The sequence below is a fragment of the Argiope bruennichi genome, chromosome 11, assembly GCF_947563725.1.
Source record: "Argiope bruennichi chromosome 11, qqArgBrue1.1, whole genome shotgun sequence".
NCBI classification, from domain to species: Eukaryota; Metazoa; Arthropoda; class Arachnida; order Araneae; family Araneidae; genus Argiope; species Argiope bruennichi.
In genome coordinates, this window is record NC_079161.1 from 34,747,438 (window position 1) to 34,771,942 (window position 24,505).

A 24,505-nucleotide genomic window follows, 5' to 3' on the forward strand; every position below is an offset into this window, starting at 1 on the left:
TTATTGAATTGGAAATATTAGTGTATCCCACCTCCACACCAGCCGGCTGGTACCTAACCCACCCTTCTCATCTCAAAGAAAATTGCTATACGATCATTATTATTTTATCTCTTAATCTGACCATTATTTTACCACTCCCAACCTTGTGTTATCAATCAACTTAGATTCCCTTCCCTTATAAAGAAGCTTAATTTCACACTTAACTATCAGAACATGGAAGAAACCTGGATTTTAAAATGTTCTGGTAACTAAAATTTTCGTATTCCTAATCTACAGCGAATGTTCCAAACTATGAAACGATCAACTTAGTTTTAACATTAATATGCGACTGCGCGTCTGATTAATTTAAAAATAAATTGCTCTAAATTTTCCTGATTTATTTAAATTTTTGCTTAGTCTCCTAAATGATTAAGAAGTTTAAACGAAATCTTCAAAGTTCTTAACTAGTAGGCGAATAAAAGTTTAAGACTGTAGCACGTCATTTTAACATTAAATATTCATGATGGAAGCTGAATAGCCATACGAACAGAACGACCTTATCTTGGCGTTTCTTTAAAACTCAACAGTAAAACATATGGAAAGGCATGGAATTACTGATACCTCTTATAAGGATCAAATTTACTTGGCTGTAAATCCAGAGTCTTGAGAGAGTGGTGATTTAGAGTTGCTTGAAGTAATTTGCATACATTTTATAATATTTAAAATATGTGATGCATTCTAAACGCCTTTTAAAATTAAAAACAGAAAATGAAATACTCCAAAGTCTACTTTACGTAGATTGAAATATTAGCTAACTATGTCTAATTTCTTTTAATACACTATTTTAGTTCCTTTAAAAAATATAAAGCTTTGTTTTCAAAAAGAGAAGTTTGGGGTGAAAGCTTATACGCCAGATAACAGGTACGAAAAACGAGTAATTACTTTTGTCTTGTGGTCTTGTTACTCGGCTGCGAACCACAAGGTGCCAGGTTCTATCCTCGCTCATTACAATCCGCCACAAGTTTGTCTTAGTCTGGTTGTATTTGTTCATTGAGAATAAAATACCGTGTATTGATATTTGAAGTTTCAGTGCAGACCCTTCTTCCAAATGTAGATAGGAGGTCCCAGCTGTGGAAATCTGGATGAAACCCTGTACTCATTGATCATTTCAGGATTGAAACCTGCAATCAACACTAACCCATATCTCCTCTTAAAGAGGAAGATTTCATTTACTACACCTTATATGTGCCTCGAATTGTAATTACAGCTCAATATTCTAAAGTGGTGCACTAAATCCACAAACAAGTCTACAGTTTTGGAGTACAAACATACAGCTCATTAAATTATTCGATTTAACTATGATGTCAAAAATCGGTTACCTAAAATTGTCGATCAATAGGCTTCACACATTAAGTATTGTTTCAACAGATTAAAATGGGATTGAAATTATGTTGAGTATGTTACATGCAGATCCTTATTACTTGGGGGGGGGGAATGGCAAGATAACGGTTTTCAGGTGTTAATCGTTTCCATTTTGTATCTAATTTATATCGTAATCTACAGGTTGAACTACTCTTAGGACATTCAAGATATTTAAAACAATTTTTTAAAAAATATATCACCCAAGAGTAGAAAATAGGTTAACATCACATTTCCTACGGGCAGAACAATCAAGGAAGAGGCAATGTTCTTTTTCAATCTTCAACATCCAGAATTTGTTCCAAATAACTTTCACCAACATCTTTGCATAGTAAAGACTGAAGATATCCTGAAAAAATTTAAATACATTCAGCATTTCGGAAACAAGCAAAATGAGTAACGAAATAGAAATAGTGAAAGATTTAATAGCTAAAGTTAGATTATTGAAAAACTAATTTATTGAGAAGTAAAAATTGAATTTCAGTTTTACAGCTATGTATGTTGTCAAATTATAAATACGGAATCTAAATCAATTTCTCAAATTTATTACATGGCAATGCAACTACTAAATTATGGAGCTAGAAAAGTATTTAAAAGCGCATGGTCATCTGAAATACTCAAGCAGTACTCATCGCAAACGAAGTTTCAAAACTAGTATACCAAATATTTAAATGCCAGTTTCAAAATTCTATCCTTACTTATTCGCTTGTATCAACCTGTAAAAACAATTTAATGCCTTCTTTACTCAACCTGGCTAACTCAATGAATTCATGAAACAAAGAATCAATGATATGCAATTGAACTAGTTTATTGAGCATAGGCCTTTAAGAAATCGAAAATGGGCCACTGTTTCAACAAGAATGCATATTGAGAATACTTGAGCAAGTTATCGATATTTAGTAAAGGGAAAACAAGTTCCACCAGCCCTCATTGCGACTGTCCGGTTGCGCTTTCCATATTCTGGTGGAATGTCCATTTTTAAACCTTAAAGGATTTTATTACTTTCAAACAAGTTCTATTCCACTTCTGACAAGTTGATAAAACGCTACATAATCAATTTCTTAAAATTAAATAGGATTTTATACTTTAATTACATCTTTACACTTTTAAGTTTTTCATATTAAGTGAGCTTTTATAATTTGATCAGTTTTCCAACCTTTTATTTTTCTAACTATTGGCACAATTGTATTTTAAATTCAGGATTAAACCTTCTGGCATAGTATGATCAAGGAATTTACTCTTGCATCAATAAGCCGCAAACAAAACAGAAGAAACATTCTTGTTATTTTCCAAATCTAAAAATTTCCGCAAATCATATTTCTAGCAAAGCATTTTCTTACAATCAGAAATATCAGCTAAATTGTGATACATTAGTATTTGTGCTTAAGTTCTTACATGCTGCAAAACGATACTTAGTTTAAAAAATACTCTCTATTGAGTAATATCAGTCTAGAATATTTCCCTACTTATTAATAAACAGTAAATTCCTGTATCATATTTAATTATATCGAAGTGCCTTGCTAATTTTCCTGTTTTAAATGCAATCTTAGAATAGAAAGCATTTTCCTAATAGGTTCTTTACGAGCTTACTACTAATAGGGATGACGAATATTTTACGAGCGGTTATTACGTAACCAATATCAAAGTCACAAATACCAGTGATCAGTACTTTTCAAAAAGGGGTGTGATTCAAATCCTTGATACGATCTTACTGGTGATATTTCCATTACACTGGTTCGGTTACATTACATTTGGTTTTGGATCACGATAGGAAGTACAATCAATACGATCTGTCCAATGGAAGCTCTCGAACAAAACAGAAAAGGAGAAATCTGTGAATGGGTTGAAAAGTGAACGGATCGGTTATTCTTGGAATTATCGTATCATTGAATTGTATATCACTGAAATTTATCGGAGCGGCGACTTCACACTTGCCAGTGAAGTGACCTTGACTTTCCGATATTTGCATTTAATGATGCACTATTCCATACAAATCATTTTTAATTGCTTGTGACACGACTTTGCATATATTGCTTACTGCTGGGGCCATCTATTGCTAGAATATCGAACTAAAGTAAACATTTTAAACAAATTACATACATATTTTATTCAAATTTTCAGAAAATGGTTTACTCAACCAAAAAAATTAAATAGTTTTGAAAAAAATCAAATTTAAGAAGTAAGCTAAAATAGATAAATTCATTCAATCACACGTTATTTAAATTAGTAAATTAAGTATTAATTACAATTAATAAATTTTATATTTAATACTAATTAATAATTTTTAATTAATATGATTGAAATAACGGATATTTGGAACAAATATTTAAAAATAACAATAGCAAAAATATTTGTTATTCAAAAAATAGTGGATTATGCATCTCTAACTACTAAAGCTGAAAATGTTTGCTGTCCGACTAACGTCAATGATTCACTTATCTAATTAGATTATCCCTTCTTTGCCGTCACCAAATACATAGTGAAGTCATCTAATTAAATAATGAATCAGACTATTCTTGCTGCAGCCATATCGTCAGTTATGGTGGATTGTTCTAGATTTGCATTAGGTAAACTAGATTACTTTTCACTTTTTAATAAAAAAAATTTAATTTAAGTATTAGACTTGTGATTACATAAGGAAATACAAACGAATCCACTCGCGAATTTCAGAAACTGAACAAGAAATTAGTGAAACATTCGAATACAAGATTTCTATTGATAATGTTTGATAGGGAAAATTGAGTCTCGTACTCAAGCCTTTGACCCAAACACGAAACAAAACTCGGTATTCGGCGGATGTCACTGTAAGAGACAATAGAGAAATCCAACTTTCGTATCAAAGTAAATTAAATATAACGCATTTGTATGCATTCCTTTCATACAAAAATGATGCAATTCGATTCGAAGCACTTGATTGCAGGTGATTTTCATAAACTGAATTTTTACACAGTGGTTGCATGTTTTAAAAACTAGCAATATTAATAGCAATATAAATAAAATTAAGTATTTAACTCTTGTTACAACTTTCGAAAGCTCGTCTAGAATTTAGTATGATAATTTTTTTTCGTTACCACGAAAGTGGCAATATGTTCAATTTTCAAGGGAAATTTTAACCATTACATAAGCAGCGGCAAAGACACTCGGATAGATTAGACCGGAATTTATATTCCTAATTTGCCATCTGGGTTTGCTGTATATATACGTCAAATTCGGTTTACAGAATTTAAAGATTTACATAAAAGGTTAGCACAACTATCAAAAATCGAGATTGACCATTTGTTGCTCACTGTCTTTGCTGTATTGGTATGGATAAAAAATGAACTTGCGGAGGTATTGGTTTTAAGTATTCCGATTTAAAAAAAGCATGCAATGTTTGCAACAGATTTTGGATTTAAATTACATGCCAAAATAATGAAATCAAGTTTATAATTTACTTCTTGCCTCACTTTGATTAATACAGGGTGTCCCAAAAAGATTGAAGCATTGTTTAATGCTTTACTTATTAAAGTAGGCAATGTAAATTGCCATGTAGTTCAAAATAAGAAAAAAAATTTCCAGTTAATTTTCCAAAAGTTACACGTTTTAAATTTTTATGTCACGCCTCTAGACAAATTTAGTCAATTCGAAAGGTTTAATTTTTGTATGCAACATTACAAAAAAGTATATATATTTTTTTAAATTGAATGAATTATACTGAAATGAGAAATTAGTGCGTTGCATAGGGACCATATGCCAAAATAAAAATATTTTTACATTATAAAAATACAAAATATATTATAATATTTGCATAAAACACTTTGTTTAGGGCATAATCACTGCACTGTCACGCTTTCTTAAGTTTTATGTTAAAATTGTCATTTTTATTTGTAAAAATTAAAATACAAAATTAATACATGCAAGTAATTTACTGTCAAATTTATCAATTTTTCAAAGCGACATTCTAACAAATTCACAAATGATTTATTTTCTTTCTTTTAATTGTAATTTAGCCGTTTCAAGTATTAATGTTAACTTTTTAAAAATGGCATAGTGAAACACAGACGATTTTTTTCAATGTATTTATTCTCAGAATTTATTTTTTCAGTATAACGTAACCAAACTTTTTTCGCATGACATAATAAATTCAGCAATGTAGAATTAAGAACATAGCAAAACTGGTTGTGTATTACGTTATTTTTAATAAATGACGAGCTATTTGAATTAGCAACAATTTATTCAATGTGCAATAAAAATAATGCAGAAACTTCTAAGGAATTTAGACGGCGATATCCGCATTTGCTTGAAATGCTATGCATACTTGTTTATCGGATGATATTAACACAGAGAAAGAGATCCAGAAGTCTCACTTCGAAGTTTGGTAAACGATTGTAGCGCCACCTCTGTTGATGCCTTTGTACGGGAACTAAACGAAAGCGGCGAATCAGAGATCTCCTTCTCTGTGATGATTAAGAACTACTGATTTAGCCCGAATGCTAAATTCAAAACTTATTCCGAGTTTAAAACGTCTATATTGTTCCGACGTCTATATTGTTACGAGTTTAAACGTCTATATGAAACGAGTCTATCATACCATTGTTTATCGCTACCTATTAAATATTTTTTTTTTACACGCACTATTGCATTTTGATCTAAAAACTTCTAATTTGTATATTGTCCCTAATTTCACCAAAGAAAGCGTTTTAAGTGATACGAGAAATAGCATAATACATAATAGCATAGGTCAATATTTCCTCTATCCTAATTTAATTTTAAAGATACAGATATGCGGTTTCTTCTAATGATTTTGTTGGATGGAACAGAAAAACTTTCTAATTGACCGACCTTATCTGGAAAAGTTGTAGAAAAATTTAAAAAGTAACTTTTGGAAAATTAACGCGAAAATTTTATTAAAGTGGTCTTATTTTGTATCTAATTTTGAACTATTGCGTCACCCATTATCTCTTAAAAATACATTGTCCACTTATCACTTATGGGTAAAGGATGAAATCGCGTCTATTTTTGGGGGACACTTTCTGTATATTCAATTGCCATTATTTTAAAATACACTAATATCTCGAATTAAAAAACAGAATTCAAAATTTTTGAATTCTAATTTAGTTAATACGTTCACTCAATATCGCATAATTCAAAGTTAACTAAGAAATTTCTGAGCTAGTAAGTGGTATAGTAAGAGATTAGAATTGAAAATGAAGTTTAAAATGCCAAACACCCGAAGTAAACGCTACAGTTCTATTCAAAAAAACAACTATAAAACATCCGATTTACTTACTGTCATAATTATCTTCAACAAAATCCGCGGAATGGATAATCATGAGTCATCTGCAGCACCATATGCAGTAGTCTAAAATTTCCTTCAAAAATATTCCAGTTGACAAATTCTTGAACTAAGCATCGAAATATTTGTTTAGAAACTTGGTGGGAAATTCGTGAATTGTTATCCAACATTCATCATGAGTATAGGAGCCGTAGATTAGATAACAAATAGTTTAATTGTAACAGATCACCTGTAAAGAAAGGGCGAAATTATTTTCCCATTTAATCTTCCACCGGATGCTAAAGATTTAATAGGTATACCTATTTTACTTTATAAAGGATTCAAATATTAATTTGGATGAAAAAATCTTCTGTGCTTATTAGAATAAAAGCTATAGCCTTTATTACATTAATATCGATTGTTTTCAATGATGAAAAATATGTTATATTATCAAAGAAATATAATGGATTGCGCCTTTAATTTAAATAAACGGATTTATTTGGACGAATCAACTTACAATATCTCGAGATTGTGAGCTTACCCATTATTGATGGGACTCGACTTTTATGCACATATAGAATGTTCGAGAACCCATTTTAAATATTTAAGATGTAGAGCCTTCCACACCTTACATAAGCAATGAATAACATTTCAAATAAAAGAATTCTAATCCTTGGATTAAACACCGGGACTAGGATTTGAATTACGGACCAACCAACAGAACGAAATGCTCTACAATTGAGCCACGGCGACTGCTAGTTATTCTTATTTTTGAGGTAATATTTTTTGTACACAAACTTCGTAGTTTAAAATAAATCTCCACATATCTAGTACCATTGAAATTGTTCTAACTGCATCCAAACTACCGAGTATATAATTAATAACCACTCCATAAACTATAGCTACTCTATTCCAAATATCAGACGTTCAATTTATTCAATAGCTTTATTCCAAAATATGTAAAGATCATCTACGAATCAACCCCCCTCCCCCAGAAGTATACCCAGACTCGTGTCTTACTCTCGAATAAAATGAGGATCTCCAAGATTAATTTTATTCTATTTAATTAAAGCCCAAGTTATGCTTGGTTGTACAACAGATAATGTAGAAAAATTCATTCAATTTTTAGTTTAAACTTTCAGGATATTACTTTGAGAGAGAGCAAAGATATTTTTCTACATTAATAATTAAGCATCTAGTTGGCCCTTAATTTTCTCGTTTATAACAGTACTCTTTATAACAATCTTGTACTTCATTAAGAAATAGAATTTTACTTTAGAAAAACTGCTTTATACTTAACTTTAGAAAAGATATTCTAATACTTTATAGAAGCTGGACCGAATTTTCAGTTTAGTTTCATGATTAATATAAAACCACCGAATAAGAACTTCTGTTAACAGTGCAATTGTGAAGTCAATCAATGTGAGCATACTTTTGTAAGTTTTGTATTAAACTTGATATGAAGGTTAGGTATTTTTCACTCACAAATATAAATTTCTGAGAAACAACAATATTACTGGAGTTACTATGAAACATTGAAAACTGAAAGAGTGAAATATTTGAATAAATTATTCTAAAATGGGGAGGGAACGCTAGAAGTGGTTAAATATTGAAAAGAGTTCTTTTTAAAATTTAGCAGCAAATGTCAACTCTCAAAAAGTGTATGTAAGTACTTCCACAATAAAAAAATATTTAATCCGCAGTTGAATTAAAAATGCATGTAGAATCTTACCGAATTAAGAATATCTAATCTTTCAACTTTCATCATAGAATTAGCTGTAAATTGCAGACTTCTTTTCTTAAGTACTATAATACGTACTGTGTTCGTCCAATAGAGAAAAATTCAAGAACCTAATCCATTCTATTTAGTTAACTATTTGGTGACTTACAGTTAAACAATACGAGTGTGTTTTAAATTTTCAAGCAAAAAAACTTTATCTTTACCATTTTAATTCATTAGATGGAATACAAAGAAAACAAACCCTGCACATAACTCGAAACTACATTTCTATTGCAGATGAACGATTAAACTACCTTTCTTGAATGCATTGCTCCCGAACGGCCTGCTTGCACGGATAAGAACTTTTGGACAGAATGAAAGTTTACAGATATTAGTTTTTATATTTGGGAAATTGAATACCCGATTGATTTTTAAAAAGTTTAAATTATTATAATATTTATATTTCCTTCCAGTTAAACTCGATTATATGGCTTAGGTTTTCCTTCTTTTGTGAAATAACTTCAATCTAGAGTTATTAAAAGGGAGTTACTGAAATCAGATTTGAATTTGGTTGACAAGGGAGATATCTGAAAAATCAAAACATAGTATAAAATAAAAGGAATGTAATGTAATTATGTGTAACCGTAACCGTAAAAAATGTAAATTAACCGGTGACTAGATCCAATAGCTGACCGAATCATTCGTGGGCAGAAACAATACTTTCTGAAAATACATATCCACTATGCCACCGAAGTCTCTTACAGAAGTTACAGATTTGCCTCGATGGCTAGATCAGCTAACAAAAACGTATAGTTTCTTGCTATATTATTAAAATTCAGAAAATTGTTAACTATTATTTCTGCTATTATGTATTCTTCCACAGAACAACTCGTAACATTTTCAGCTATTCTTGATTAAAAAGTACATCTCATATAAATCTTGCTTAGTAGCAAATTCTAATTCCGAATAAAATGAATGGGCTTTTAAAGCGGGAAGCAATGTTCTGGGATCTTTTTGTATGATTATCAGAATACCTATTCATTAATTGGCACTCTCGTCAAACTGTAATTCTTAAGACTAAGGTAAAACTACCTTATCCTTATGTTAGAGTTATATGCCAAATACAATTATTATAATACCATTGGCTACTTACAGGGTTGCGAACAAATAGTTGATCGTTATGTCCCGAGCAAACACTTTTCCTTGCGAAAGATTGGACGCCAGGAGCTGAACCTTCCCGAACAAACAAATTTCAATAGAATGTTTAAAAATTGAATTATCCATCCACTTTTTTTTTTTTTTTTTCTCGTATCGAAGTATAGAGAAAGCATTGTAATTGTCAAAAAATTATAATTCGAGATATTGATGAATCACCACGTTTCAGATCTTCCTGAGTTCGAAAACTCATTTGTAGAATTCAGTTTGTCTGTCTCTCCGATAATTCAAAAACGCTTGATGATATTTCGTATATGGACTTAGGACCAAATTTGTAGATTGTTATCAAATTTCGAACGAAATCTATTTACAGGAAGTCTTTTCATCTGGTTGTGCGATTGCAAGTGAACTCAATAATTCCAAAACACAAAGGGCTAGGTGGATAAAATTTGGTATAAAGGTTTAGCATCTAAATATGGATTATTGTTATTTTTCTAATCAAATCTGACAAAGGACTGACTGTCTGTCGGTCTGTACTTTCGCTTGCATGTAAATGCAATAACTCAAACGAAATGACTCAAATCAATAAAATTCGGTAAATTACCTTGTAATTACAACAGTAGCTCCGTGTCAGATTTTGGTTTGAAATTGAAATTAGTTGGTGTCGCAAGATAGGTTCAGTAAAAATGTTAGATTCACGCCAAAAATCCGAATTTTGCAACTATTGTTTTCCAATACCATGCATGGCATATGCGACCACACTCAAGATCCTTAATGGTAGGGGGAGGGAGAGGGATAAGACGTTAATTCGGGGGTATGCGAGAAAGTTTCAGGGAGACAACTCGCGCTAGTTTTATATAAAATTTCAAATGAATATTTTCATTTTTTGTAAGGTTAAAAAAAATGTTAATCATAAACCAATATGAATTTGGTAACAATGGTGAAATTGCATAAGCATTAATTTCATATTCTTTTATGAAAATAATGAAAAAAATATTCAAAAAATAAGCTTTATATCTCACTGTTGCTGCAATTTTTCAATATATAAGAAAAAAATTTGGAAGTCTTAGAAAGATATTTAAGCGAACATATTGAATTTTTTCTTCAATAAATATTAAAACTTGGTACTTCTTGGAATTAATCATTTTTTTATTTGTTTCGCTAGATTCATCAACTTATTGTGCAGTTGATTTAATTAAGGTTCTGGACTTTTTAGAAGAATATACTGTGTTTACTTAGTTTGTTCTTTTCAGTGTTTATTTCGAGGAACTCCTTCAATCAAAAATCCTTTTCTCTCCAACTTTTCAAATGCATTAAAAATCCTAAAAAAGTTTCTTGAATTCCACAAAACGATTTTTTTTTTTAATTTTGTTATTTAAGCTTTAATATATATAAATTTATTTCTGTTTACCTTTGTCAAACTCCTCCTTACTTTTGCATTTCAATTTTTAGAGAAATATTTGTAAATGAATTGTACCGCTTCAAAGTAGGCCTTATAAGTATTTTTTTTTTTTTTTTTTTGTAAGAGAGTGCTTTCCATTCTCTGAATAAAAAATAGCAAATATAATTTAGATAAAAATCTTGAATAATGTCCATATTTTTTAAAAGTTATACAAGGAGTTATATAAAGTTTTTGGAGGCAAACTTAGCTTTCACACCACATATTCATTTAGCTTTTTAAAAGAAAACTGTCCAAGTCCTTTGATTTAAAAAAGAGAGAGAGTGAAAGGAAAATAAAAGAAAAAGAAAGAAAGAAAATTCTTATATTTGTTGATAAGAAATACAGCATAGTAAAAATAATCCACAGTTTTCCCTATTTCTAAATTTTTTTAAAAAAGGCAATACAACTTGCTATATCTTGATTAAATAAAAGTTATGTAAGCTATCCCTTCTCAATTCTTCGTTTAAAAACTTCCTATTACTGTATTTTATTACACTGCTATTTGTAAACTGCTTTTAATAAGGATAACAATTTTAGCAATGTGTGGAATATGAAATTAATGACACAATTATATAAAAAACATGTAGATGTTTCATCATCATATTTGGCTACACAGTCCAGGGTGGGCCAGTGCCTTCCTCTGAATTGTGTTCCACCTCATTCTATTTTTCACACTTTTGTGCCAGTTTCTTTCTTGGATAGCCAGGAAGTCCATCTGCACTGACTCCATCCATCTCATTTTGGGTTCACCCCTTTTCCTACTTGTTAGAGGTTTAGTAAAAGAATTTTTTTTAATATGGAACATCATCCATTCTAAATATATAAGCTGCCCTTGTTACAAAAAAAAATAAAAAAAAGCTGAATATAAAATAATAAATTGTATCAAATATAAACAACAAGAAGTAAAATAAGTATGATTACCTGAAGCATAAAATAAATATGCTTATACATAAAGTGCTTGAGATATTAAAAAATTGTAGAATTATTATATTAAAAAATTAAATGATCTTACGAATAATAAAATTCAATACTGAAATGAGTGCTTCCAAGGAAATGTGTCATGCCTGAATAATCAAGATAACAATCAGCGAGTGTTTTTTTACGAGTTGCTGTTTTATGCTTGAAACCGTCTGCTTTGATTTAGACAGAGCAGATAAGTTGATTCATAAATATGCATTTTCCACATTTATCCACAATATATTTTATACTTTACATGCTTAAAAATATTTTAATAACTAAGTGAATGTAATGAAGCAGAAAGGAACCTCACTAGTTATAATTAATAAAGTATTAATTTAATCTTATATATTTCACTAATTTGTAGAATTTACATTTTTTAGCAAATTTCTTTCGTAATTGGGCATATAAAACTTGCATATAACATCTTACTAACATAAAATATGGTATGATATCACAACATATTTGTACAATATTATATTATTTTCAGACCTCTCTTTCAAGTTTCTGGTTTATGTTAATAAAAGAAGATGCTGAAATCAGCAGATATTATTTTTATCTAATATAGCAGTAATTAAATAAAGGGAAATGAGCAATATCACTCCCCAATCTAATCCACACAAACAGTAAGAGACAGCCCAAATGTTTAGTCCAGTCAAAATGTTTCCACTCGCACACAAAAAACAGTTTTTTATTTAAAAAACAACATTAAAGCAAATTACATAACAATGAAACATGATAGTGAGGAAACCATAGCCTCTTGGAGGGAAAACGTAAAATTACTGAAAGAAAATATTTGTTACATGTCTAAGTATATTGTCATTGGAATTATTTACATTTTAAAAGAAAGAGCCATCCTGTGCATTAACTAAAAAATTTAACCTAATTCCAATAAAATTATCTATTATTTTATTGTATGTTTAGTGAAGTATCAAATAATTAAATGGGACTGGCTGTGAATGACATTTTCAGTTAGAAATATGAAAGTTAAGGTGTTATCATACATCTGCAGCACATATAATTCTGAATGGCAACATTAAAACAAAAAATAACTATTAAAATTCCATTAATTTTTTTCCAATATGAATACTATGATACAATTTTTAATTGTTTTGGAATAAAAATTGAAGTATGCCACTTTTATAGATCAAACTGTACTTATTTAAATAAAGAGTTACTCTTTTAATTGTTAATCATTTGTTGTTTTTTCTGTGTAATGCAATAAGAATTAACAGAGATACATGATAATATTTCTACATATCCAAGAAATACAATGAGATCTTTTTCTCAATCCAAATGGTAGTTTATTTAAAATATTAGAATCAGCATTCTGCAATTACCCTTGATATATATTTCAATTAACTTTTAGAATCTTGTTTCATATTTGTTAGTCTGTTTATTAATGATAAAAATCAGGGGATTTATAGCTTTAGTTTAGTTCTTATGAATTATGTAGAATTCATTTATCAACAAAGGTTAGACTTAACAATTTAACATTGCAATCTAAGAGGCTTTATGAATATACCTTATAATATTGTTTACTTAAGCATGAAAAATTCATTACTTGTCACTTTATAGCTGCAATTTTTGGCATATGCAAATTAATTCAAATGAAAAAACTCTAGATAAGAGAATATAAACAGACATCTATTTTAAAAGTTACTGTTTAATTCTATTACATTCTTCAGAACAATAACAATTGTGTATTTATCTGTTTTATGAAATCTTTCATAATGAATATAATCTAGTATTATTCAATATCTTATAAATGAAGTAATTTTTTTCTTTATTATGATTATGACATAGTAATTAAGTATAGTGGAAATAAATAAAAACAGAATATTTTATAGCACAGCAAAACATATTAATACAATAGCATAATGTTATGCCATTTTAATCTACAGTAAACCATTATTATTTTATATACTTATTACAAATTTAAAATGCTATTTCCAAAAATAAAGCCTTACTATTTTGAATTGGGAAAAGGGTTTTTGTTTTAAATTAAAGTGGACTGGTTACAACAGGAACAATTTTAATTCACTTAATCATTTAAGATTTTAACTGAATCAACTTTAACTCTAACTTTAAATAAAGACTGAAAGCTGTAGAAATAGGAATATCAAATGTGATATTTTAAAACAGAGTATTGAGAAAAAGACATTAATTAAAAAAAAGAAAGAAAAAAGCATCACTTGGTACAGAAGAATTTTATATTGAATGCATTGGTTATGTAACAAACAGAAAATCAAAAGTGCTCTAAAGTTTCAATTAATAATTTTCAAAAATGGCAATGATTTTATTATATTTTTAAATAATTATCATTTAGTGAAATGGATCTGTCTAAAAATGGAATTTTCAATTAAAAATAAAACAATTACAATACTATCACTGATGTACACTGACATAATTAGAAATATAGTTTTTAAAGAAACTAAACAATATATATATATATATATATAACTGTTCAAACTTAAAAAAAAATTTTTTTTTCATTACAAGTAACAGGACAATTTATTTTATCTCATTATACTTCACATTTTTAAGTATTTTGTGGAAGACGATAAAACTTGTTTTTTCAGTATTTCCAATTGTGCTTCATTTAGATTACTAAAATAAATATGATACATGTATATTTGACAATTAGTAAAGAGGCAATATAATTTTCTTAAAAAATAAGGAATAATAGAAAAGTAAACATAATTTGAACATCTTTGTCATAAAATTAACAAATTTATGTTCATGACAAAAAGGTTAAAATAAATAATAAAAAAAAAACATATAATAACTAGTAGGAAAAACAAGAATTTTAAAGAATAATCATATATTGAAAATATTAATCATAACAGATATATCACAGTTTTGGTTATCAAATAAAATTATAAAACAAATATCAGTTAATAAACTGTGAAAATATTCAAATTAATTTTCTTTGTTCAATAATATTATATCCACAAATAAAATATAATCAGTCAAATGATATTATATTATTTTTGCTTCTTTTAAGAATCACACTCTTTAAAGAATCGTTGCACGTTTTAGATTTGTGAATAAACAGATTTATTTGAAACCACACCGAATTAAAATGATAATTTATTTTGTATTGTAAATTAGTGTTGCTGCAGAAAAATCACTAGTCTGTTATCTAAATTCTTTCCTGTGAAAAAAAAATTAAGAGACATTCTTTTCAAAAAAAAAGCAAAAGAGTTATTTAAAAGACAACTATCAACTAAAAAAAAGAATATTTAAATTAAATGGCAACTATATTATGAAAAGAGTATAAAATTAAAAGTAAAATACTATCCGACAAGAAATAACCAAAGTGCAAGACGTTAATAACAGACCCAATTTCAAAATCGATGCGGATGTAATTTTACATGCACAGTAATGTCATGTGACTTTTACGTCATATAAATTGATCTCATTCAGATGAAGATTAAAGTATAAATGGTTTCAGTTATAGAAAAGGAGATACAGAAGTTTCATTCTCAAGACCACAGATGATAACTCCTTAATTTTTCATTCCCTGTAGACTTGAATCAGAAACCAGAAAAAACGAAAATGAAACCAATTCCGTTATTACGACAGTAATATAAGAAATAATTGAGCATTTTTTTCTGAATGTTATTAAATTTGAGAATAAATTATTTAATTTTGGTGTATTATTTAAATACAAGCCATACTATGCAAAAGAACACTTTTTCTAAGTTGATTTGCCACACTTTTAATTTTTGTTAGAAAACGAAACTGGCTGGTTAAACAGCTATGCAAAAATGACAGGACTTTGAATCGAAACGAAGGAAAAGTACTTGCAGTGGCAACACAACATAATTTCTTCTCCCACTTTTTCTGATCTACGTTGCCGGTTGAGTGGAGATTTCAGACGGTTTCAAAAAATTTCTAATTTTTTTCAAAATGGGTTTCGGTGATCTTAAAACTAATGCTGGACTTAAGTCCCTTGATGAATTCTTAGCAGATAATAGTTACATTGAAGGGTAAATCTGTTGTTTTATTTATGGATTGTTAAGATTGTAATTGGGTAACATATCTTCTGGTATGGCAATATTTTTTAAAAAAAGTGCTTACATTCTCATTAAGCATTAGATATTTACTTTCGGTGGATTCATTACAGGTTTCAACCATCCCAGGCTGATACAACTGTATTTCAAGCCTTGAAATCTCCACCAAATGCAGAATTTCCTCATGCTCTCAGATGGTACAATCACATCAAGTCTTTCGGCAATGGTATCACTAGGTATGTCCACGGAATGGATTCTTAGTTTTCATTAAACACTCACTAAATAAGCTCATATGTATAATAGAAGTATTTTGAGAAATAAATAAAAAGTTAAATTTATTTTTGTAAATTTAGACAAAAATTGCAGTTTTTTTTAATGTTCTTATAATTGCATTAGGAATAATTCTTGTACAAATAATTAAAAAGGTATAGAATGAAAGCTCGTTATTAATATAACAGTATAAATGTGTTAAAAAATTTTTTTGACAACTCTTAACTTGAAATTACTAATATGATTATTTATGAGATATGATTTTCATTGCATTGGAAATCTCCACTAAAGAATACAGTATAAGTGGCAATTCTAAAGAAAACAAGAAACAATAAAATTTTTTTAAATAGTTAGCTATATTAAAGAAATCACAGTTCAGCAAATCATACTTTTAATTTGTTGGGTATTGTAAAATCTAATTAGTTCACTTTTTTTCTAATTGAACATTTCCTGATATTAAAGCTTTGAGTGAATTTAAATGTTGGAGAAGGACCGACAACTAGATTCGTTGAAGGCTTTCTGTGTGACAAACACCTAAATGGTTTTCAAAATCAATAGTGTAATTAGACATAGGACTTGCACAAATATTTCAAAAACTCAAGTTGGTACTTTTCATTAGCTCTATAGTAATTCTTGTAATTGATTTTAAATTTTATAATTTGGTAGAGATTCACAATACTTAATAATCAATTTAAAATTGTTTTTTTGATTTTTAATTGAACAAAAGTGCATTAGCAATGTTTATATCTCAATGCATTGCGATATCTGAATACAAGACTCCATAAGACATATCCTATGTTCTTGGTATTTTGTCAAAAAATAACAGAAACTTGTAATTGGCTTTGTTACCTATTATTATGTAACCATAAAAAGTTAAAATTGATGAATAGCTGTGTTGTAATTTTCATTATTGAATTGGAAAATTCATTCGCTAATGCTTGAGAATAGAAGAAATAAAGAGAATCTAGTATTGTCGTACTAACATCTGTGACAGATATCAAATTAATGCATTAAGCAAATTATTTGCTTTTGTTGAATTGTTTTCTTTAAGATTATTTCTTTTTACTTGTATTAAATTTCCTTAATACGTAAATAATTAATATTGAATTTTAAAAATGTTATATGGGATATTTCAAATATGTATACACAACTCTAAATAAGTCATAATAATGATTAAAAATATTCTGTAAACTTTTATGTCTCAGTGAATGGAACGATAGCATCGTGTTAATGTTTTCATAACTCTAATTATGTGCCGTTTTTTTTTTTTTTTTTTTGCATCGAAGCAATACTTTTATAATGATCTTATCAACCGTCATAATTAAAGCTATTCAGTAATTAATACTCTTTATAGGACATTAAAATGCAGTGTCTTGTCTATCTGTTGTTAACTGTATAAAGTAGTTTTTCGATACTTGAATTAATTGGATCTTTTTTGTTTGAGAATATCATGATCAATTATTTTAATCTGAACTTAAAAGTGAAAAGGTTATGAGAAACGCATTCAAGTGAGGCTTCAGAATGGAGAATGATATTTCCAGCAAGATTCCTTTATTTGTTTCAGTAACCCAAGACAATCGCTTTTTAACAATTCTGTCTCATTAAGGGCTTAGTTTGTGGAAGAACGGACACATTTCCTAAATATTCATTATTGTTAAATGTAAACATTTCTTTCATCTTTCTTATTATCTGTATTCTGTTGAATTAAGCCCATAAATCCATTGGTAAACAATACCATTCATTGCTTTCATGATCTTGGAATTCAAGCCGTTTCATTGCTTACTGTGATTACTAGTCTTGGTGGAATTCTGATTAGCTGATTATTAGGATAAAGAGAGAGCATTGAATTACCACCATATTCATCTTAATAACTTTACATTTGTTGAAACAGTATGTATCTAACTTAAGGTCAGTTGTATTTTCTAGGTTGAGAGCATATGTTAAAAAGAAATGCTGACTTGCATATTCATCATTGTAAGCATTTATATGTGTAACACCTTATCAATAATGTCGAGAACAATAACACGTCTGATGGCATAAGTTTCAATATGTATTAAATGTTTTGTAATAATTATGTGAGGTGTGCATACATTAAAAAAATACTTACTTTTTCAAATTTAATTATATATTGCTTTATATTCATTGCTGATATTTTAATGATTAAGTTTTAAATAAAAAGTTAATATATATTTATAATAAATATTTATTTTTATAAACTATTATGTGTGTTTGCATTTTGTTAAACATTACAAGTGAGGAAAAAAAAATTATATAATGAGTGATACTTGTATCTGTATATAGATGAATGTATTGAACCAGATTCTTTCCATTAAGTCTTAAATACTTTGATTTTGAACATTTTTCATTTATGTACGTGTGTAATCTTGTTTTGATTTCAGTTTTCCTGGAGTTAAAAAGGACATAAGTGCTTTCACTGATGCTTCAAGCGCTTCACCTGCCAAAGCTAGTAAAGCTGGTGGAGATGATGATGACTTGGATTTATTTGGATCAGATGATGAAGAAGTATGTACTTTATACTAAACACTTTATACCCAATTTAAGAATCCAATTCTTGTAGATTTATAAGATTTAATAAATAATGCAATTGTTCTATCCTCTTTATAGAATTTACTTTATTAGAATAATTATAAAGTTTAATTGGGTGCTTAAATTTCTTGTCCTTCAAACATTATCAGTACCAAAATAAGATCTCGTACAAAAATTTTTTTCCAGTGTTCTGTATGTTCTTTAACTATGCAATACACATCTATATAGTAGTCTTCAATATGTGTTTGACCATGTCATTGCCATGGGGTCTTAATTGATGTCGTAATCAAAAGATGTTGATTAGGCCCTATCTTGGGATTTGTGGTTTTATGAATGATTATTGGCATTATGATACATAATAATTACGATTAGAGTTCTCTGGCTTCAGCCAAACCCCTTCTGTGAGAAATCGTTCCATAGACATAATTCAATCTCATGCTATTGCTATACCCATCAGAGAAGTGAGAATCTGCAACATTTCCCAATAGTCCTTTTATGAAATAATTGTATGTCGTATTCATTTCATGTGAATTTTCTTAGAAATATAGTCCATATTTTCTATAACCATTGAATGTGTGAAACGTGTATCTTCCAACCACCAACTTTTTACATAAGCAACTAGTACTTTTGAATTGATCAATACTGATAAATCTGCTTTTTCTTGTATTTTAATACCCAAAATTTTGGACCTCTGAAATATGACCTGGGCATATATTCTAATAACAAATCCTTCTGCTTGTTTCATTTTTGGGATTTTACTGAATTTTCTAATATACAAATAACTGAAGTTCTGCAATTAAAAAAGTTTTGTGTGAAGTACTTATTTAAATCTTAGTTATCTGGCAAAGTTATTATTTTCAATTCAAAAATTTACCATCCGAAAATCATTGTGGAATTGCTAATATCTGTTTGTATAATGACTTATGACATTTAATAAAATATTTCAAATCATTTTTTGTGTATTGCATATGATAAATATCTTGTTTATAAATGTTTATTCATAAATATACACTTCATTATTTAAGGATGCAGAAGCAGAGAAGTTGAAACAAGAGCGACTGAAGCAGTATGCAGAGAAGAAATCAAAAAGTAATTTCTTTTTATTATAATTAATAATTTATTTTTAATGACTTCTTAAACATGTACAAATATTGATATTTCAGAAATTATTATTTTTGTATGGTATTGGAAAATTTTTAAATAAAAGAATATTCTTATCGTTTTTAATATATATTCATTGAATATTGTTATATTATTGGCCAATCTAAATGGATAAATATTTCAAATATTCAATAAAATGCATGAAAAAAAAAGCTGAATTTTGGAAACATTCTTCAGTGTTATGAGAATTTCACTTTTTTTGTTGGTTAATATTTTTTGATGATTTTACTACATAATTTTTTTGAAATGTTCCTTATTATGTTATCAAATAAAAAGTAGCTGGTTTACTTCTCAGTAATTATGCACTCCATGTTTAACATGGTTTTGTCGTATAGTGAAAATTTGCAAATTGAATTTATTTTGATAGTTATGAAATATAAGTTAAGTAAAATATTTTAATTTTAAGAATTAACATTTAAATTAACTTTCTTTATTTAATCTCAGGTAAGGAGTATTCTTTTCTCAATTTTCTGGTATTATAATGCACTGTGTTGCATTATGTGTTTCATTATAAATGCCCATAAAAGCAAATATACATATATAGGAAAACCTTTTTGATCTGTCCTAGTTGATGCAGATTTATAATTCTGATAATAAAATCATGGTTAAATTTCTTTTAACTTGCTACATCTTCAAATTTATGTACTAAAACAAATTGTCCATAAACTGATTTTGTTTCAAATTGAATGTAAACCTATAGTGTTGATGTAAATGTATGTATTAAATTTCATTCTTTTGAGGAATGATTTTTTTCGCCTGGTTCCAAAGAAGTTTCGAATTTCAAACATGTAATAAATAAAGTTATGTTTTTTTATATGTATCAAATAAAAGAAAATAATAAAAGTTCTTTATATCATTAAATCTTATTTGGCTGCCTGAAGCATCTTGAAATGGCATAATTAGTAAATTTTTGCTTGTGTATTGTTGTAACACAGATTTACATATTATTCATTTGCACTGTCCACTTGAGGAATAGAATGAAAAATCAATATTTTATTTTGAATTTTTTTCAATGGTCTGTTTTTTAAATGGCTTGCTGTTTTTTTATTTGTATTAATAGAATTTTTCAATGAACAGTGTTAAAAAGATGAATTTTTCTGTGTCTGCTTTTTCTATTTAATAGATGAGTCTAGATATTTCTGTAAATAAATTATTTTGTATTTTAGAACCTGGTGTCATTGCCAAGTCCAGTGTAGTTCTGGATGTCAAACCATGGGATGATGAAACAGACATGGCAGAGCTTGAAAAATGTGTACGCACTGTTGAATGTGATGGCCTGAAATGGGGAGCTTGTAAGTATTTTTTTATCACTAAAAATAAGTTCTAATCTTAAATAGTTTGTTTGCTGGAATTCTAAGCTGTAGTATATATTTTCTTCAAATTTTATTCCTAAAGAAAGGTTTTGAAAATTAAACTTTTTTATAACTATAAATAGTATAGAATATGGATTTAATGAATATATAATGAGTATAACATAGGGGATAATTAGTTTTGGATTAGTTTTTGAAAATTGTTGAATACAACCGACATTTTGATTTCAATTTTTTTAAAAAATTTAACATTAAAAACATGAAATATAAAAACATTTTCATCTTAAATCAGGTTTGTCAATTGATATTCTGTTAACATATTTAAATAATTTATGGTTTGCAACTGGTTGGTTGGTTAATTTGGGTTTTTTGGCACAAGGGCCAGTCCTACTATGGTTCGTAACTATTTAATGCTTACTCTAGTAATTGATATATGGCATATTTTTTAAAGGTCACTTTGAAATTAAATAAGTTCCTGTAATTTTTTTATCAGTTTTATTTTTACCTGAAACTTGTTCTTTAATCTGTAATTACACATAATTTCTATCAATATTAAGGCATTTGCTGTATCATTCAAACGTTTTTAGAATCCACCTTTATAAACATCTATCAAATTTGATAACCCCTGCATTATAGTTGTTTTGAGGTCGTTATCATTGCAATGCTGACCTTTAAAATACAAAATAAAAGAATAAAAAGTCGTTAGTCGCTAGATCAGCACTTTATTAAGGATGGTGAAGTTTTTTTTAGATGAATGATAGTATGAGATCTTGGATATAATTAGTTATGTGAAGATTAACATTATTATGAAGCTTAACATTCCTTGAAGTAATACACATTCTGAAACCTTAACAGCTCCACTAGCAGCAACTCCTTTTTATCTTAAAACACAGTATTTTTTGATAATTCAGTTGGAAATTTTGTTCTTGAGTTTCACTTCATGAATAATTTTGAATACTACTATTCCATGGATTGTTCTGATTTTGGCATACCAGTAGCCGCCTTGCTTTTTTGTCTGACTATTTGGCTTAAAACATCAATATTAAAATCACTGTATTGCTCAAGGAAAGTCAACAACTGGTTATAAGTTTGGTTTTTCATGCACCTCAATTAACATTTTCGATATCCAGTGTAAGCACAACTTATAATAATTTAAGTGTTCCCATTTCCATTAAGAACACTTCTTGAAGCTTCGGGAAATTCATGAAAAGCTCTTGTCTTTTAACTTTTCCATCAATTTTTTATTAGATCTTCAGAAATGATAGCATTGCCTTCTTTAATCAACAGAATGCCTTATTCATGCAACTTTCATTAAATACTCCAATCTCTTTTCTCATAATTCCTTCATTCATAATGTGCTCTCTGTCATTTCAATGATTTACCAATATATTTTAGCAGTCAATTGGATTTTCAAATGACTAAATCAATTTAAATTCTCATAAATAAAATTAAACACATTATGTTTTCCATGTTCTGGTCTACTTCATCAGGATATCAGAATATGTAAAATCTGTTGGATCATTGAAAGTATTTTTTTCTCTTTGGGGGGGGGGGTTGAAGAAAGTTTTAGAAGCCTATTTCATTAAGAAAAATTTCTTCTTGAAAGCTGTTACTTAAAAATGAAAGTAGAGAATTAAATGAAAGATATTTTCAAACATTTACATAGAAAAGAAGGTGAAGAAGATTTTCTTAGCTAGTTTTGATATTAAATGTTGGAAAATATAAAAGAAAGCATTTTTATAAATATTTGAAAACTTTTGTGCATCTGACTTGGATCATAAACCTTAGTCTTGGATATTGAATTATTACCTGAGAAAAACAGTAAAATTCATTTAAAAGTGTGGGCTAATGTTCTGTTAAATCTACATTGTTCATAAACAAGTTTCATTTTTATTTATCTTAATAAGTCATTTGAATTAAATTCTTTTAATTTCTTAAATTAAACATATTTTTGTAAAAGATATACAGGAGCCTTAAGAAATACTATACTAAACTCTTTGTATCTACGCATGAATTATAGTATGGGTATAATATGGTTTGAATTTGCTACTGGTTTGGTCCTCTACCCTACATCTTTTGTTGCTGAATTTTTGACCATCCGTTGTATCTATACTGACATTATGTTAAATTGCTAAAATCAACCTTTCTGTTAATTTTGCTATACGATCTTATTATGATATCAGTTTTTCATTATTTACAATTTTCTTTCCTCTTTTGAATTAAAATCTATGTATGAATGAATTTTATATCCTCAACTGCAAATTATTTATTTCTTTTATTCAAAAATGGTGTCTCTAATAATTGCATGTCATAATATTGCAATCACAGAAATGTCTTGTTTCCAAATTTTCTTATACTTTATTTGCAAATTCTTCACCGTCGAATGCTCAATAATTCTTATTTTACCTTAAGTTTAAATTCTTCTGGAATATATTAATCAATATAATATTGTATTAATAGCAGTATCTCTTTGATTTTTTTTATTAAATGAATATTTTTCTTTTCAGCTAAACTTGTACCTCTTGCCTATGGTATTAAGAAACTGCAAATTATGTGTGTTGTAGAGGATGATAAGGTAAATTAATTATATTGATTATTCTCTACTGTAGTATTAGTAAACAAAATGAGTGGAATAATTTAAATCTTTAGATTGAATGGGTTCTTATTGAAATGTAATGTATAGATGGTCAAGATTTTAAAAGGAAGGAAAAGATCAGTTAATTTTCTTGAGTATTTTAGTTAGTTTAGTTTATATCTATTCTTTGTAAGAAAAAAGTTAATTTTTACATGTATTTTTTTAAAAAGCAAGGGAAACTTGTAAGATGTCACTAAAGCTTCATTTCTAGAGAAAATTAGATTAGAACATAGACATCTTACAAGTTTCCCTGGCTTTTTAAAAAAATACAAAAAATGCAAACATTTGTAATACAAACTAGTGATTTTTTTAAAAATCTTTCCTTGCTTAATCATTGCCCCCAAACAAATAATGCACACATATGAAATGTTTGTAAAATATGCAAGCATATAAATATTAATTATTCCTGAATGCTTTCATTATAATTTTCTTAATGAAAGAAAAAAAAAACTTGTTATAATGCAAATTGTGCTATGAGTGTAAATTTTGAAATCTTTTCTGAATTCTTTATTCTATTTCAGGTCAGCATTGATTGGCTACAAGAAGAAATACAAAACTTTGAAGATTATGTTCAATCTGTAGATATTGCTGCCTTCCAAAAAATATAAACATAGAAATAAATTATTCCAGCATTTGTA

The 24,505-nt window shown here is 28.1% G+C and overlaps 1 protein-coding gene and 1 long non-coding RNA gene across 2 annotated transcripts; one reads left to right on the forward strand and one right to left on the reverse strand.

Moving 5' to 3' along the window:
- Positions 1–207: 207 nt before the first annotated feature.
- Positions 208–8,454, reverse strand: LOC129957501 (uncharacterized). The gene is made up of 3 exons (XR_008782771.1): positions 8,385–8,454; positions 6,668–6,902; positions 208–1,747 (listed from the first exon to the last, which is right to left on the reverse strand). It is a non-coding gene; the product is annotated as an uncharacterized LOC129957501 (long non-coding RNA).
- A 7,305-nt stretch (positions 8,455–15,759) lies between these two features.
- LOC129957493 (elongation factor 1-beta-like) lies at positions 15,760–24,505 on the forward strand. Its single transcript, XM_056069820.1, has 7 exons — positions 15,760–15,920; positions 16,058–16,180; positions 18,614–18,737; positions 19,787–19,850; positions 21,089–21,214; positions 23,740–23,807; positions 24,389–24,505. Exons 1-7 carry the CDS (start codon positions 15,841–15,843, stop codon positions 24,473–24,475), a joined length of 672 nt encoding a protein of 223 aa, XP_055925795.1. The 5' UTR covers positions 15,760–15,840; the 3' UTR covers positions 24,476–24,505.

Excerpts from the sequence above, each read along its gene's own strand:
- LOC129957493 (XM_056069820.1), top strand. The coding sequence starts at position 15,841 with ATGGGTTTCGGTGATCTTAAAACTAATGCTGGACTTAAGTCCCTTGAT. Across the intron at positions 19,851-21,088 it reads TGCAGAGAAGAAATCAAAAA|AACCTGGTGTCATTGCCAAG; the intron begins GTAATTTCTTTT and ends TTTGTATTTTAG. Across the intron at positions 23,808-24,388 it reads GTGTTGTAGAGGATGATAAG|GTCAGCATTGATTGGCTACA; the intron begins GTAAATTAATTA and ends ATTCTATTTCAG.